This window comes from Patella vulgata, chromosome 8 (assembly GCF_932274485.2).
Source record: "Patella vulgata chromosome 8, xgPatVulg1.2, whole genome shotgun sequence".
Lineage (NCBI taxonomy): Eukaryota > Metazoa > Mollusca > Gastropoda > Patellidae > Patella > Patella vulgata.
Window position 1 is genome coordinate 8213395 of NC_065886.2, and position 18712 is coordinate 8232106.

At 40.1% G+C, this 18712-nt stretch overlaps 1 protein-coding gene across 2 annotated transcripts in view; it reads right to left on the reverse strand.

Annotated features, from left to right (window-relative positions):
- LOC126830972 (neurogenic locus protein delta) overlaps positions 1-12614 on the reverse strand; it is a 101987-nt gene extending 89373 nt beyond the window's left edge. The window contains exon 1 of one of the 2 annotated variants that reach the window (XM_050561574.2): positions 12473-12614. Coding sequence is in view for 1 of the 2 variants with exons in the window: in XM_050561573.2 (XP_050417530.1) it covers positions 888-893 (6 nt within the window). In the remaining variant the exon portion in view is untranslated. Of the gene's footprint in view, positions 1-887; positions 1453-12472 lie in introns of those variants that run through there. The other variant, XM_050561573.2, reaches the window with a different exon arrangement.
- Positions 12615-18712: the final 6098 nt, after the last annotated feature.

The window sequence follows — 18712 nt, forward strand, 5'->3', positions numbered from 1 at the left end:
TGTTCGACGAGAAAGTTCCTCGGGAGTTTTGGCGTGGTTTTTCCTCGTCAGTGGTGCAGGACGCAGGATCTGACAAGGACCGTATCTAATCTTTCGGATGGGACGAAAAGCCGAGGTCCCGTGTACATATTGGCGTGCACGTAAAAGAACCATTGATAGTCGGAATTTGGAATAGAAGTAGGCCATAGCGCCGCTGTTAGGGCAAAATTTCCATCATAGACTGTATGGCGCCATCCCAGTCAGTGCAGAAATGGGGTGTAACGCGCTATGTCTCTGCACCGGTCGCCATAATACGTACGTTTGCCCGCACAGCGGCACTATAGGTTATGGTGCAGAGAGAAGGCCCTGGCAAGGAACAGTGACTAGTTTTCGGATAGGACGAAAAATGGAGACCCGCATGTACACATTGGCGTACACGTACCAGAACCCTTGACCATGGCAGTTGGAATTCGAAATAAGATTAAGTCGTATATATAAATATAAACCACAGTGTTACTATGTAAATATGTATAAATATACTATTACTGTCCATCTTATGCAATGATATTATTTATGAATAGTCCCAAGACGGACGAAAAGTACTTTAAAATGTTATTAAACCAGTGTTGAAATCAGTTTTTATCGGCATACCTTTTATCTTTTCATCGTTTACCGTGAAACAAAGTAGTGCAGCTTTACGGTTGTGCTAATATTTCTGGAGATATATATATATATATCCAAAATTATTAGCACAAATTATATAGGCGCCGCCTGGTCCAACTTTTACTCTCATAGCACACTGTATGGCGTATGTGCGTTTTCTTTAGTCCGGTTGGTGCAAAAAAGTAGGACGTTAAAAATCCATTTCATTTCATTTCTATATCATAATCATAACAAGAATTACGAACCTTCATGTCTAGCTGTTTCCAATTAACAATCGTGTATGTCAAACCACGTGTATTCCATCTTTTTTACCACATAATATCAACCACACAACATTACGCCATTATCAAAAGATCGTCTGCCTAATTTCGCCGTTATCGATAGACTCCTCGCATTTAGATCTTTTCTTCATCTCATCCAAACCTTTCAATCAAATGGCGTGACAACGGTGATTGAAAGAAAACAAAGCTTTGATTATCCAGTTTATGTCAATTCTCCTGTGGGTTCGTTATCTCAGATGTGTGATATCCCCTGGGGGACAGGCAAGACTATTATTTCACAGTTGGTTCTTACTCCTTTCAATCTCAACTTCCGACAAGTGGCACATTTTCACTCATACTACTATATCCTGTGTTACAGCACAAAACAATGAACAGGCCACCTCGTTGTGGTCTTTTTCTCGTGGGATAGCGCTATACGTGGACAAATACAGACACCCCAGTCGCTGGGGTACGGACGTACCTCTAAGAAAGCTACAAGGCGGAGTTTACCAAGTCCCAAACCTTTTTAACTGTAGCGTTAAATGCAATGTTTAAGCTTTCCTTCTACCGAATCGCCTTTGAGCAAATATGTAAACTAGCGACAAGAAAGGAGAGAGTGAAATATTTGAAGGGGTTGTAAATTCTCAATTTAAGCGCCCGACATCGTATTAAGAGCCCGACTATGACAATAATTTGAAACAAATAATATTATGTCCTCGATTCGGTTATTTTAATTTTAGAAGCCATATCCTTAAACACACCACTGAACACTGGTTAAATAATTGAAGTATCTGCACTGCACAAAATTAGATTTTCGTTAGATTTATAAGAGCGAACGGACAAGAGGAGAGAGGGAGAGAAATGGGGGGGGGGGGGGTAACGTCCACTCGACACAAAGTAGGTCATTTCGATTTCGGGACTAACATATGGCTCAATTTTATTTCAATAATTCGCTTGCGCGTATTAGTCTTTAGCAGTGGGAGGAAACTGGAGGACCCAGAGAAAACCCACAAGGTTGGACAGGTGACCCTACTCCTTGTTACGTACAAGGGTATAATTGAAAACCAGGTCACTTGACTTAATGACAAACCTTATATCTAACACGCACGCGTTAAACCACTGGACTACCACCACCCCCCGCCCCGCCCCCAGCCACGTCGGAGAGAGGTAGAGGGAGATAGGGTTTATCATCTTATCAAAGAATAGGTTACGTATACTATATCCAACTTCAATATTTCGCTCATGCGAATAGCGAGAAACATTATGAGGTTAAGCAAATGCCTTTACTCCTTGTCGCGTACAATTAAGGTTCAGTACCGACCCCCGGACCTGATTCCCACGTGGACCGAGGAGCATTCGGGGCGACAAGGAAAATGTGGCGGCATTACCACTGTCCCCCACCCGATACTATTTATAGAAATTTTAAAAGATACTGCGCCTAAGTCATTTGAAACACATTTTACAAATTATACAAAACACCGTGTATAGAAATATTATATTTAAAGTACAGAGGTCGTGGGGAGGGGGTAACGGTGGCTAAGTCGTAAGACGCTGGCTCGCTAGCCTGGAGGTCGGGTGTTCGATACTTGCATTGGTCGAGAAAGTTCATCCAGATTTTCCGTCGTGGTTCCCCCTTGTCAGCGATGCAAGACAGGGCCTGACAAGGACAGCTGTCTTGTCGTTCGAATGGTACGAAAAACCGAGGTCCCGTGTACACATTGACGTGCACATAAAAGATCCCGTGACAGCTGAAATTCGATATAAGAGTAGGCCGTAGTGCTGCAGTCCGGGCAAAATTTCCCTCATAGCACACTGTATGGCATATGCCTGTCTTCATTAGCCCAGTATAGGAGCAGAACAGTAGGACGTTAAACCCCATTTCATTTCATTTCATTTCTCTAAGTACAGTCTTTTTTTATTTCTTAACTGCGATATCAACATTGGTGGAAGCGTACGTTAAGCCCGATATCAAGTTCCCGTCATTTTTGACAAACTGAAAACATTATGACCTCGTCTTGTAATATTCCTCTCTAGCTAATCACTAATCCCCTGGGGAGACAGGAGTCAAATCTAAATATTAAGGACACCTGCAGATTTCGTCAAGGTCATGAGATGTAAACAGGGTTCGGTCTCATGGTTGTTGTCGCGGATTGTGGGATAGGGCTAGGTCTAGGGTTAGGGTTAACTCTAGCCCTCGTGACATTGAAGAAATCTACAGATGTCCTTAATATTTAGATCTAACCCTCCCCAGGGGACAGGCTATTATTTCACCACTTCGGCCATTAATCATTATATTTTGACAAGTTTTGTTTTAGCCTGACGACAATTTGTACAATTTGAAATTTTTAAAAATGGGGTGTTTTCTTTTATAAGGTGTAATATATCCCTGTGAAATTGTATCATTTGCTGTTCATGATAAATTAAAGGAAAATAAACATGCACGAGATTACCATCTGTATTGTTCACGTGCCTGTACAGTCGACTGGACCAAAACAAGTAAATATTTAGCATGAAAGACACTTTGAACATAAATAACCACTCGGCAAACTTCAGCAGATTCCAGTACCCTACATCTAGCCTCGGCTGTATGACGAAGTCCGCCATTGCAGGAACTACTTTCAAGTTGATGGATTACGCAATGGCGTTGCCCATGACGATGCCTTTGAAGAATGTTTTATCATACAAATATTTCAAAGTCCGATTTTCTTCAAACAAGGACAACTTTGCACTGAAAATTCTACAAACGCACCGAACGACGCAATTTTGATAACTTCTTTTTAAAAGTGGCAAGTTTTCCTAATAAGTAAATCGGTGGCGCATCGCAATTGTATAGGCGTATGTTCATATCACTTACCGTCATATAGCCAAGGCCAGATGTAGAGTAACGGAATCTGCCGAGGTTTGTCGAGTGATAAATAAGTATACCTCAGCAGTATACACTGTTAAAATGTTTTATTAGTTTGTGTTTAAAGGAATTTCAGTAATTGGCGCAATGTAAAAGCGATATGAAGGGATAAACTCACTTAAATTACAGAACGGTGGTGTTGATGTACACAATTTCCATTTATTTATTTTTGACGTATTATTACGCGTTATCTGTGATAATTATGCGCACGTCATGAGAGAATTTCATTCAATAAACGCGTGTTTCTGTTTATTGATAGGTTTGTGTTTTGATCGAATGCCTAGAAACTTTTCACTTCTGTGTACTGACCGACAATATGAAACAATTCCAGAAAATTCAAGGAAATCCGTTTTATTAACCCAATATGCATGCGCAGGAGTTCAATGCAGACGGAGAAAGAAGTGAAAATGAAATGAAATCAATTGAAATGAGGTTTAACGTCCTACTATTCTGCTCCAAACCGGGCTAATGAAGACGGGCATACGCCATACAGTATGCTATGAAGGAAATTTTGCCCGGACAGCGACACTGTGGCCTACTCTTATATCGAATTCCAACTGTCAAGGAATCGTTTACGTGCACGCCAATGTGTACACGGGACCTCGGTTTTTCGTCCCATCCGAACGACTAGACAGCTGTCCTTGTCAGGCTCCCCGTCCTGCATCACTGACAGTGACAAGGGAGAACCACGCTGGAAAATCTGGATGAACTTTGTCGGCCAATACAGGGATCGAACAACCGACCTCCAGGCTAGCGAGCCAGCGTCTTACCTACTTCGTATCCAAATCCAAGGTAGCAATCTACTAATTTTGTTGTCGAGTGCCGAAAATGTAAAAGGCAATAATAATCTTTCATGTTTTTATATAATATAATATAAGGGATTATGTATGTGGAAGACCATGTAAGTCTGTTAAGAATCACACTTTACATAGAAATAGCCTATCCCTCATGCGAAATTTTATTGTCCTTTGACATCATGTAGAAAGTCTTGTTGCTCTTTAGAAGTCGGTACAAAGATGGTTTACTGCCAGTAATTAACTGAATTTGATGTTGTAAATAACAGGAAATGTGGCGAGACTACTGAAAAACGCATTTTGCCTTTACAGAAATCCTGTGATAAAACGGACAAAAAATCCAGCAGCAGATTTACACAGACAGTCTTCCGAGAAGAAACAGATTCTTCGTGTACAGAACTCCTGTGACAAAACGTAAAATGTTCCGGCAGCAGTTTTCCGTGAAAAAAACAGATGTTGATTTGTGTGATTGTTTCCGTGCACTGTAACAAAACAATCCGTGAAAAAACGTAAATATCCGGAAACAAAAATAACCAGGAAAATTTTTATCCGTATTTGTTTTTTCTCTAATTTACAGAAATTCGTTCAATTAACATAAATTCCATTTTCAAATATAGAAAGAAAAAAAATCCTTGTAATATTTGTTTCCTGAGCATGAAAGTGATAAAAATTTCATTGAATTAACCATTCACACGTGTGTGAAATAGCCTGATTTAACGTTCGCTTCCACCGAAGTAATATCGCAGATAATCTTTCTACGCAACCTCTTTCAGCTAATAAAATAAAACGGAATATCCTAATCGAGAGACGAGCGCAAGGTATTACAAACCGCTACTCGTCAGTGATTGGACAGGTTAGGGGCTTTCAGATGTAAGCTTGCGGTATATCCAAATATGGAACCCAGAGTTTTGAAATGGTGTTAATATTCTATCAATGAACGAGAGGGAAGTGTTGAGGGAGTTCCATTTGTCAATGGTTCTTTGTTCTTTTACGCTGGTGCCAGTCGGTGTATGTTGGCCTTCGGGTTTCCTCCGATCCATTTCATTTCCGACCCTCACTCAATACAGGTTGGTATAGAATTTATACTCCCAGCCCGCTATTAAACATACATTATGTAAGAGCTATAAATCTGCCTATTGCAGGCCTTTCTCTAGGTCTTAAATGTTATCTAAATTATTAATTAGACATTAATTAACTTATCCAGACCATAATCAACTCTCGATGCCATCGCTAAACTGTGGTTTTTAGCGGATTGGAATCCAGTTTTTGAAAAAATAATTAAACGTAAAAGTGGATAATCGAGACTTTGTTTTTTTTATCGTTCCGACTTTAGTAATGATGATCGAGGCTGGCCTAAAATTCAAAAGGTAATATCTCGGTTCAGAGTGGAGCAATTTGACTGAAATGTCGATCCCGTGGACGGCTTGGAAAGGTCCTCAGTGGTATTGGCGGAAGGAGCTGGCAAGGACAGTGTTTACTCGTTCGGATGGGACGAAAAACATTGGCGTGCAAGTAAAAGATCCCTTGACAGTCGGATGTCGAAAAAAGAGTAGTCCAGTTGGCGCAGAAATGTGGGACGTTAAACCCCATTTCATTTCTTTGCATTTCTGTTATTAATATTTATTTTTGTTGAGATACATTTGTGAATTGTCTAACACTTGTTTTAAATGGTTTTAAATGCGTTTTTCGAAAGCATTATTTATTTTTTTCTTTAGTTATGATCCGTTCAGGAATTTCTGACAAACCCCGCATTAATTTATTACACATGTTGAAATTATGAGAAATAAAACAACAGAGATTTTTCATCTGGCTCCCAACACAGATCGGAACACAAGAACAAAAGCTTTAGTTATTGTAAGCCCATTAAACGATGTAATGCTATATGCCTATGTTTGACAAGTCGGTTAAGTAACAACGATATTTGACGATTAGATACTCATGATATATTTCACTTTTTGTAAATTTTAAACATCAAAAAAAAAAGGCGTGTAACTAACAACGGAATTGATGAATACATATTCCTGCAAGCATCAACAAAATCATGATATATTTATTTCATTCTTTGTAAATTTTAAAACATAAAAAACACCACAAAACATGATCTATTTTATTCATTGTAAATTTTAAAACATCAAAAAAATCGTTAATAAATAACCCACAACGTAGTCACGTAGAGTAACTCAATACAGATTTATTAGCCCCAATACACAAGGAACTGTTGTCCATACAAACCAGATATTTTTGTCTTATCAATACCAGTAAAGGAAATCTAATAGTTGTAGATTAGGCAACGGTGTTTAATCTGTGTGGTTTAATAACAATTTTATAGACGGATGAGTGCTGTAGTTGTTGTCAGTAGGATATTTCTGTCAAAACACCCAAGATTACAAGATACAGATACTAATGAACAGGGCCCTTGTATGGCATTTAGTATTGAGAGAGAGAGAGAGAGAGAGAGAGAGGAATCGGGTTTAACGTTCACTGGACACAAACCAGGTCATTTCGTAACTAACACATGGTTCAAATTTATTTCAATAATTTGCTTGCGCGTAGGGGTCTTTAGCAGTAGGAGCAAAACCGGAGGACCCGGAGAAACCCCACGAGGTTGGACTACTCAAAATATACGTGACAAGGGGACGCAACTCCATCCTGCACAACTGACAAAGGGACGTCACTCAAACATGCACCACTGACAAGGGGACGTCACTCCAACCTGCACAATCGACAAGGGGGCGTCACTCCATCCTGCTCCACTGACAAAGGGGAATTACCATGATGAGTAATCCCAAGGACCGGGAACCACAGTGGATAGCAAGCAAGCGCCCTACCGCCGCCCCCCCCCCCTCCTCCCAGCAGTTAAAACTAACAAGCTTCAGCCCAAAAGGTATGTAGGAATAATTAGCAGTATCTGGATCACATCTGCCCCCAACAAATATAAACAACGCAAACAACATTTTGAATTTAATAAAACAACAATTAACGATAGTTTATCCCGTCATAGGTTTAAAATAATTGGACTATGCATCAGATAATATAAGACAGTCTTGGGTTCATTATTATGAATTTATTTTCTCTGTTGGCGCTCACCGACCGACTTGCTCCGTGTCTATCAGTCTATCTTCTGTGTCATAGATATACGTTATCTGTGGCGCTGTTTTTATAACGATATGTACGTGAATGTAGGAAAAACAGTCTGGCATGCTTACAATACTTACACAGAGAGAGAGAGATGGGGTATAACGTCCACTCGACGCATCCTAGATCATTTCGGGACTAAGATATTAATATAGTTCAATTTTATTTTAATAATTCGCTTGCGCGTAGGGGTCTATAGCAGTGGGAGGAAATCGGAGGACCTGGAGAAAACCCACGAGGTTGGACAGGCGACCCTATTCCTTATTACGTACAAGCGGGGATTCGGTACCATGCCACTTGATTCAATGTCAGATCTTATGGTCCAACGAGTTGACGTTACTCCTCTCTCTCTCTCTCTCTCTCTCTCTCTCTAATTGCGTAATACCCACTCTCTCATTCACAATCGTATTGCCACCCCAGCGATTATAACCTTCATAAAATGAGGGGCAGATAACCCCCATGACGTATCTTTGGATTATGACTTTCAATGAGTCGTATGATGTTTTTTTCAGTTGTTCAGGGAGAGACAGTGGTTGTCAAAGTGTTTATAGTCACACATAAAGTGAAATCTATCGTAATATGTTGTAATGGATCTGTCGACGACTGTTTAGACAGATGCTTACAGCATGTTTTTAAATAAACATATGTTAAGGATATTATTAAAGGCCTACCAGTGCCGGATGTACCCTACTTATAGGCTTGACAGGCTGAAGCCTAGGGCATCAAGATCAAGATGCAGCGGAGCCTTCGACCAAGGTGACTGTCATAAGCCGTTTTTACACGCAGTGTAATAATTAACATTCATCATTATCCTCGGCTTTGCTAATTGTGTTTCAGGAGAGCCACGGTGGATAAGTGAGTAAGGCGCTGGCTCACTAGCCAGGAGGTCGGATGTTCGATCCCTGCATTGGCCGAGAAAGTTCATCCAGATTTTCTGGCGTGGTTCCCCCTTGTCAGTGATGCAGGACAGAGGGCTCGACAAGAACAGCTGTCTAGTCGCTCGGGTGGTACGAAAAACCGAGGTCCCGTGTACACATTGGCGTGCACGTAAAAGATCCCTTGACAGTTGGAATTCGATATAAGAGTAGGCCGCAGTGCTGCTGTCCGGTAAAAATTTCCCCTATAGCACACTTTATGGCGTATGTCCGTCTTCATTAGCCCAGTTCGTAGCAGAACAGAAGGACGTTAAACCCCATTTCATTTCATTTAAATTGTGTTTCAAACGCACGTTCATTTTTCTCTAGTCTCATGGGGGTGGGGGGTGGGGTGCGGTGATTAGAGGCGGGGGGATCATAAATGGAATAGCGCAGGGCCTCTCTTCATCTTACTCGGGCACTGAAGCCCACAAAGTCCTTTTTCTTGACAGCGTGTTTCGTTCGGGTATTTCTTGTCCCAATAGGCTTTCACCTTTTTCCCAGGGGAAACTGCGCAGACACATCCCTGGGCACTCCCTCGCCAAAACATCCCTAGCCACTCTCTCGCTGAAACATTCCTGGGCATTATCTCGCTGAAACATCCTTGGACACTCTCGCGGTCAACACTGGGATAGAAGCTTGGACTAGTCAGTAAACTGCACTGAAACATCCCTGGCTACTCCCCCGGGCAACACGAGTCAGTAAGCATGTGCCTGACTCACTGGGTCACAGAAAGCCACAGAAAGAACCGAATATACGTCTATAACTCGCCTTTAATGTTCAACCATATGTTGAGAATAAAGATATTAACATTTCAATAAACACAGCATCCAGTCTGTTATTTTATTTAGAATGACAATTCTCTTGTTAAACTACTAACAGCTGTCTCGTGTGAGAAACTCTTATAATGTTACTCTATCAAAAACACGTTTTATTATTCTAACACCCACGTAACAAAAATATCTTCCATTAAAGATTATTCTAGATATTGATATGGCAGTGATATCTTATTATGCAGTTCTTGAGTTTCACAGACTGATAAATGAAAGATGTTTATTTTGAATTTCCGAAATATCCGAATTCACGGCGTGCCCAATGATTTTTTTTCTTTCATTTGTCTAGAATAGAAAATGTATGTAGATGAAGATACACGATCACAAAAATTGGTTATGATATCTGAATCGTTCTCTCAGACAGGTACTGTGTCAGCTGTCGCGGTCAATGTCGTAATGCGGATGTACTAGATGACATAGACTAATGGTTGATAACAAACTGATATAGTATTTCCAGTTTGGTTGTTACGTCCGGATCTACATTTTTAACGTATGGTAAATAGATCGAAGCAATGGCCACGGTGTTTCGGAGTCGACAAACATTTTAATACATGTATCAAATTACCTTACCCCCCCCCCCCACCCACAAAAAAAACCAAAAACAAAAAAGCAATACAAAAAAACCAAAAAAATTAAATGGCCACGGTGTTTCGGAGTCGACATATACATTTTAATACATGTATCAAATTACCTTACCCCCCACCCACAAAAAAAAACAAAAACAAAAAAGCAAAACAAAAAACCCCAAAAATTAAAAATAAAAACCCCAAACGAAATCAAGTTTTCTCTGCGCCACAGGATGAGATCCAAAGATGTGTACCCAATTAGTGCTCTTAGTGACCATGGCTCCGATCGTCATGAATCTTTACTTAAAGATACATTATGTAAGAGTTAAATCATACTATTGCATATCTTTATTTTAGTTTTAAATTTTATATAAATTGTTATTTAAACCTTTATTAAAGGGACAATAACACTCTTGCTGGCTTGAAAGCTCCAGAAAATAAATAATATCTCTATCTAAGTACTAGATGTGTTAGTGTCCTACCTGTTGTGTAAATTATCCATTACAGAGGGTTCGAAAATATTTTTAAATCGAAGTTTCATTTGAAAAGGTTTACGTTAGACGTTTCAAACCATTATGTTGAATTTTTCCAAATTTTTAAATAAGGTGTGTTAAGATGAAATTTGTATCATCTTGAAATATTGTAAAATAGTACAATTTGTTGACCAGAATAAAGATTGGGGAATATTATTCAGTTACAACAAGAGTGGTATTGAGCCTTTAACATGGCAAGCCCATAACCAACGCTCCGGCCATTTAATGATTTAATGTAAAAATGGAGAAGCGAGGCTAAGTCTCGATTAACAAATACCGTTGTTACGATAATAAACAATCAATGCCACATCTTGTCAAAACAGTCATAACTTCACTCAGAATAATGTAATTTGAATGCAATTTTCAATATATTCATTTTCCATTATCCTGCTAGCTCTGTCCCTAAATCTTACATAATGAATCTTTAATATATATTAACAAACCACCATCCAGTGTCTGGTATTCATCGATAACTTATAACAAATATAACTTTGTTTAGACAATTGTTTCGAACATTGAAACATGTTTATTATGCAGGAAGCGTATTGTGAGTTTTGTCCCTGTATTATATACGTGTAATGAACCACCATTCAAATCTCAAACCCATCAGTACTAGCCCGTCATTTCAACCCGTGGTTTAGCCAGAGATTGTCCCTACCTCCGCCCCAACCCGCCACGAAAACCATAACACCATATACATTCCAACTTCAAACCCATCTACTAGCCCGTGTTTTAGCTAGAGATGGTGCGTGGAATTGTCTCCCTACACCCACCCCACCTACCCTCAACCCCGAAAACCCATCTATTAGCCCGTCATTTCTCCCCGTGGTTTTTAGCTAGAGACTGTCCCTGTCATTGTCTCCCTACAACCGCCCCACCCCACCCTCAACCCCGAAAACCCATCTATTAGCCGGTCATTTCACCCCGTGGGTTTTAGCTAGAGATTGTCCCTGGCATTGTCTCCCTACAGCCGCCCTACCCCACCCCAACCCCGAAAACTATATACATTCAAAACTCAAACCCATATACTAGCCCACCATTTCACCCCGTGGTTTAGCTAGAGATTGTCCTTGGCATTGTCTCCCTACACCCGCCCCACCCCACCCCCAACCCCGAAAACCATAACACAATATACATTGTTTTGGTATTGTACCCTTCTAATGTCCCGGTGAAAAAAAGCTTGTTTTTCAAGTGTCTAATGCCCTTTGGTCAGGTGAGCCACGGTTGCAGATTGAGTAAGACGCTGGCTCGCTAGCCTGGAGGTCGCGGGTTTGATCCCAGTGTTGGTATGTAAAGTTCATCGGGATTTGCCCGCGTGGTTTTCCCTTGTCAGTGGTGTATGACGGAGGGCCCGACAGGATAGCTGTCTAGTCGTTAGGATGGGACCAAAAACCGAAGCTCGGTGTTCACATGGGCGTGCACGTAAAGGATCCCTTGGCAGATGGAATTCGATATAAGAGTAGGCCGTAGCGCCGATGTCCGATCAAAATTTCCCTCATGGAGCGGGGGGCTTGGATGGCTGAATGGACAGCACGCGCGCGCTGTATCATACGGTCTGTCATTGGGTCAACTGGCGGGGTTTCGATTCCCCGGTTGTACGTGACAAGGAGTAGGGTCACCTCGTGGGTTTTCTCCGGGTCCTCCGGTTTCCTCTCACTGCTAAAGACCCCTACGCGCAAGCGAATTATTGAATTAAAATTGAACCATGTGTTAGTCCCGAAATGACCTAGTTTGTGTCGAGTGGACGTTAAACCCCATTTCTCTCTCTCTCTCCCTCATGGAGCACGTCTGTCTTCATTAGCCCAGTCGGAGCAGAACAGTTGGACGCTAAACCCCATTTCATTTTATTTCATTTCCTACCCCACCATTTGTAAATGTAAATATTCTTACCTCTAGATAAAAGATGCTTGTATTCTAAAATTCAAACTGTGTAGTTTCAATCAACACTTATTCATCATCGTAAATCTTAAACACATGTTTTGTATATGGTATATTTCTCATAAACACATGGTTGGTGTATGGTATATCTCCCATAAACTACTCTCATACTGCCATCGTTCCTCGTCCGGGTCATCCGGGTTTATTATTCAATAACAAATATAATCCAATTTCACAGGTGTCTAGAATTCACCTGATTTCAAGTGGCCAAGTATAAAACTTTAATTTCTCGAACAATTCCGGCCAACGGCCCACATGTGTTTTAGGATAGTAAATTATTTTAGAGTTGAATCTACCGTTGATAACCCGACTTTAACCATTCTCAAAGAATTGCAATAAACGTCGTCTCTACTAGAAACTTCCAATTTACAAGTGTCTATGATGATGTTATTCTCAAGTGGTTCGGCATAAAAAACCGGACTCCTGGAATTAAATCTTCTGTGATAGACAGGTGTTTGGGATATTTTAAAGTGGAATCACCTGTAGATAACACCACGGTAACCACTGCAACCAACCCTAAATCTCTCTTTTATACCGAAAAGTTTTAGAATTAACTCTTCATCGATGAACACGTTTTTTAAAATACGTATGCTGTTTAAGAGTGGTAATAACTGTTAACTACCGCAAGGAATCGCTTAAACTGTCTTTTATACACGAACACATGACAGCAATAATCTATTATGCAACAAATTCTCTGCACGTGCTTACCGCCATTTGTTTGTATTTCTGCAAGAATAACGGTTTTATTTGCAGGCGAACACACATATATATATATTTATTTATTCCAACTAGAATCAGATTTCAAAAGAATTGATATCTTATGTTTGAAACTACTCAATGGATAACATGTGAATCGTGCAGTGGTTGTTATCTGAGTGAAGTTTAAAACGCCCACTCAACGTGTTCTGTGCAGGAGTCTGTCTAGTACTAGTAGCTACAGTGATGCAATACAGGGACATCAACAGCCAGTTTCTTTCAAGATACATGTATGTAAGATTTAGATAAAGAGCTGATAGTTCTTGCTTTAATAGTTCAATTAAAGATAATGAAAAATTAATATAATAAAATTTTTAGTCAAATTACGTTATATTCTGAGCCATTTTTCATTATGCGCAGTCATAGTGCCTGATGGGGTAAGGCGCTGGCTCGCTAGCCTGGGAGTCGCGGATTCGCTCCCGGTGTTTGTTGAGAAGGTTCCTCGTGATTTCCGACGTGGTTTTCCCTTGTCAGTGGTGCAGAACAGAGGTCCTGACAAGGACAGCTGTATAATCGTTCGAAAAACCGAGGTCCCGTATACACATTGGCGTATACGTAAAAAATCCCTTGGCAGTTGCAATTCGATATAAGAGTAGGCCATAGCGTTGCTGTCCGGGCAAAAATTTCCCTCATAGCACACTACATGGCGTATGCCCGTCTTCTTTTATTATCCCAGTCGGAGCAGAACAATAGGGCGTTAAGCCCCATTCTATTTCATTTCCAACCCATTCACTATTTCAGCCATCCTATGTTAATAAATGTATAAATAATAATGTTTTAATTAAAATTTGACGCCAGAAACAAAACTTGCGATACGAAGATTAGTTTTTATATAATGCATCCTTAATGGAATACCGAATTTCTTAAACCAGCATGAAGAAACATGGTTAGATCTAATTGATAAGGCCAACATCAATTTGGTCAAAAGTCACGAGATGTAAACAGGGCTAGCGCTAATTCCAACCCCAACCCTAACCCCGACCTAGCCATAATGTTACAATCTCGCCAACAATCACGTGCCCTAACCTTATTTTCATCTCCGCGACCCTGACGAAAATTGGGTTGGCCTTAACAAATAGATCTAGCGAAGAAATGCCGGTTATTTTGAAGAAAAGATATCTCCACTGTTTAGTAAAGATGTATCGATGATTCGGACAGCAAACTGTGGCGTGTATTGTTTTTAACCTTTACGTTAAACTGTATAATTTTTACTGTGACAATAAATTGGAAAAATTGTAAGTTGTCAAATATCAATAGATCAAAGATATATTTATTGTTCCACGTATTTTATTTTTTATCAAAGAGACTGGCACGAACTTACCACGAGTGGGTGTGATGTTTAAAGTGCCTGTGTCATTCAGTGGGTGTGATGTTTAAAGTGCCTGTGTCATTCAGTGGGTGTGATGTTTAAAGAGTCTGTGTCTTTCAGTAGGGTGTGATGTTTAAAGTGACTGTGTCATTCAGTGTTTCTTTAAATTAATTAAGTAAAGAATAAAACAGTCTATGAAGTTTGCTTTTGACCTCAGGTTTTAAATCTATCCGAACAACTAGGGGCTGTTCCTTGTCGGGCCCGCGAAAAGATCCCAGACTGAAAAATCCTTATGAACCTTCTCAGCCAACATCGGGATCGAACCCCGGATTTTCAGGTAAGTGAGCCAGCGCTTCAATTACTGAGCCACTACCATTTGTAAGGCTGTGGTTTTAATTGTCGTATCACCGGATGGTCGAGACTTAAATAGGGAAATAATTTGATCATAATCTCCTATATTTCTTCTAATATTGAACCAATCAAATGCCGCATTTGGTCATGTTGAACCAATCAAATGCCGCATTTGGTCATGTTAAACCAATCAAATGCCGCATTTGGTAATGATTTCAATATTGTAGTACACAGATTTTCTAACGTCGTATCAGACCAAACTGACTGCCAACCAGATGTAATTCTCCTGCTAGATAACATCGACACCACGATAAAATGTCTCTTTCAATTAAGTTTAAACGAATGTTTGTTTTGTGAAATACTGCACTTAAAGACATTCATTTTAGAAATTGTTTTGCACTATCCCACTGCGTTTAGGAATTCGTTTCGGGTAAGTTTATCCTTATCGTTTTTTTACTCAACCCATCAATCAAATGACAGTTTAATACACACCCCTGGTAGCTAATTAGACTGTTACAGTCACTCACTTGTCAGTCTCGCGTAATAACACGAGATCAGTGATAATCTTGCCGCATGTCCGTCTATTATTGGAAATGAAATGAAATGAAATGAAATGGAGTTTAACGTCCTACTGTTCTGCTCCTAACCTGGGCTAATGAAGACGGGCATACGCCATACAGTGTGCTATGAGGGAAATTTTGCCCGGACAGCGGCACTACGGCCTACTCTTATATCGAATTCCAACTGCCAAGGGATCTTTTACGTGCACGCCAATGTGTACACGGGACCTCGGTTTTTCGTCCCATCCGAACGACTAGACAGCTTTCCTTGTCAGCTTTCCTTGTCAGCCCCTCCGTCCTGCATCACTGACAAGGGAGAACCACGCCGGAAAATCTGGATGAACTTTCTCGGCCAATGCAGGGATCGAACACCCGACCTCCAGGCTAGCGAGCTAGCGCCTTACCCACTTAGCCAGGTGATCCCCATCTATTATTGGAACTCTTCTGTTGATAAATATAAAACTCTTACAGTCAACTTCTGTAAAATGAGAGACAGTAAGAAAAATGGGTTTAAGGTCCACTCGACACAAACTAGGTCATTTCTGGACTATAATTGTGTGGGATTTTTTAAATTTTATTTCAATAATTCGCTTGCGTGTAGGGGTCTTTAGCACGCCAGTTGACTCAGTGATAGACCTTATGATACAGCGCGCACACGCTAACCATTCGGCCATCCCCCTCTGTGAAATGAAACGAAATGGGGATTAACGTCCTACTTTTGTCGGGGGATGGGGTGGATGGCCGAATGATTAACGCGTGCGCGCTGTATCATAAGGCCTATCACTGAGTCAACTGGCGTGGTTTCGATACCCCGGTTGTACGTGACAAAGAGTAGGATCGCCTGTCCAACCTCGTGTCTTCCTCCCACTTCTAAAGACCCCTACGCGCAAGGGAATTATTGAAATAAAACTGAACCAGTTTGTGTCGAGTGCCCCCCCCCCACCCAGCACTACTGATGACAAGGTGACCGACAGCGAAAAATTCCAAAGAACTAGTAAACCTCTCCCCATTTACTTTAATAACATGTCAATCATTTGATTAATTTTATAATTTTAAAAGCGATTGGCCGATCGATTTTTTGTTAGGCCTTTTCAAAGGAATCTATAGGCAATGGCGTCCTTTTGGGAGGCGACCAGCCTTTTTCATGCATGGTCACTTCCCACTCCTACCACCACAAAATCATAAATATTCACCAAAACTTGGCAGCAAATGGAACTACAATCATTTTTCTTCGATTCTAAACTAAGTAGTCAACAAAAATTGCCATGCAAAAGTGTGAGTAGTGGTGGGAGCGGGATGGGCCGGTGGGAGGTTGGGGCGGAAGAGAATATTTTTATGAATAGAGACCCTACATTATAAGAAGTTGGGGGGGGGGGGAGAGAATTGTTATAATAGAGCCCCTATATAATGAGAACGGGGAAAGGAGAAAGAGGGGATTATTATGAAAGAGAAAGAGAGCGCCCTATATTATGAGAACGGCGGAAGGGGAAAGGGGAATTATTATGAATAGATTCCCTATATTAACAGAAGGGGGGGGGGAGGGGAGAGAAAGAAATAATCTTCTTATTATGAATAGGGCCCCCTACATAGAACGGGAGGAGAAGGAATTACTAGTCTTAATCCAGATGTGGATGGAAACGCGATAGAAATTCTGCTGGCATTTATCATTTATTTTTTTCAGGATACCCAAACCGATATAATTTTTCTGCCAGTCGTATTTAAAATGAAAAAGAGAACAAAATAGACAGAGAAAGATAATTTGATTATTATTATTATTATTATTGTAGAAGTATTAATGTCTGCGTTTTTATCGCATTCAGTCCCCTAAGCCTCTTATGTTTAGCCACGTGCACGTTCTGTCCCTGAGAGTGATCTATCTGTTCTGTATTTTTAAACATTTCAACAAATTATATTGTTTGTATCTCCTGTGGTTTAAATTGAAGTCAAGATATATGGATATGCATTGTATATCACTAAATCGATATCTGACAACTTTTGGTTTAAGTTTGTGGCAAATAAATACACATAAATATATTGGAAAAATTCGCCAAAATTATAAATATACTTGCTGGAAACTGAGCATGTGTGTGTGTGAGTGTGTGTGTGTGTGTGTGAGAGAGAGAGAGAGAGAGAGAGGGAGGGGTTAATGTCCACTCGACACAAACTAGATTATTTCGGGACTAACACAATTTTATTTCAATAATTCGCTTGCGCGTAGGTGTCTTCAGCAGTGGGAGGAAACCGGAGGACCCTGAGAAAACCCACGAGGTTGGACAGACGACCCTACTCCTTGTCACATACAACCAGGGAATCGAAAGACAGACCTAATGATATATTTACATACAATATATAGATACGATTACAAACAGTGCTGCTTCTGTAAAATCGCTTTTATATTAAAATAACCCACGAAAATTAAAGATACATTATGGGAGATTAGATAAAGAGCTGACAGTTCTCACTATAATAGTTAAAAACTAGATAATGTAAAGGGAATTTGCAGAAAATTTCAGTCAAATTGATCCATTCTGAACCGAGATATTTGCGATTGAATTTTGGGCCTAGCCTCGATCATCATTACTAAAGTCGGTACGATAAAAAACATAGTCTCGATTATCCAATTCATGATTAAATCAAGAATGAAAGTGGAACAGGAAATCGAGAATTGATTGAGGTCTTTTCATGTTAATTAATGTCTAATTAATAATTTTAATAAAATTTCAGGCCTAAAGAAAGACCTACAAAAGACAGATTTAGCTCTTGCTTAATGTATGATGATGATGAGTTAGTTGTATTTTACGTCCGCTTCCACCGAGGTGATATCGCAGACTTAATGTATGTTTAATGTTTGCTTATAAAGGTTTTTTTCTCCCTTCAATGTCATAGCCGATCATGATTCACTCTAGTATGACACAACGTTTGTGATATATTCGCCTTTTTCTATTTTCTTGAGTTGCTTCACTTATTGTTAGGTTTTTTTTTTAATTTTAGTAAAGTCTGTATCGCTACATGCCAGGAACTGCGCAGTACAGTGGATGCTTTCGATTAAAGCCAGGATCTATTCACTTAATCTGACATCTGCGTTTGTTTGTCTTGTCTTTAACAATCTGATTAAAATACAGATCTATATTTCGTTTCGTTTTTTATACTTTCGATGGCCTACACTACATGAAGATCTGACAAGTTATAGCGATAGGTCACGTCAGGGGTCAAAAG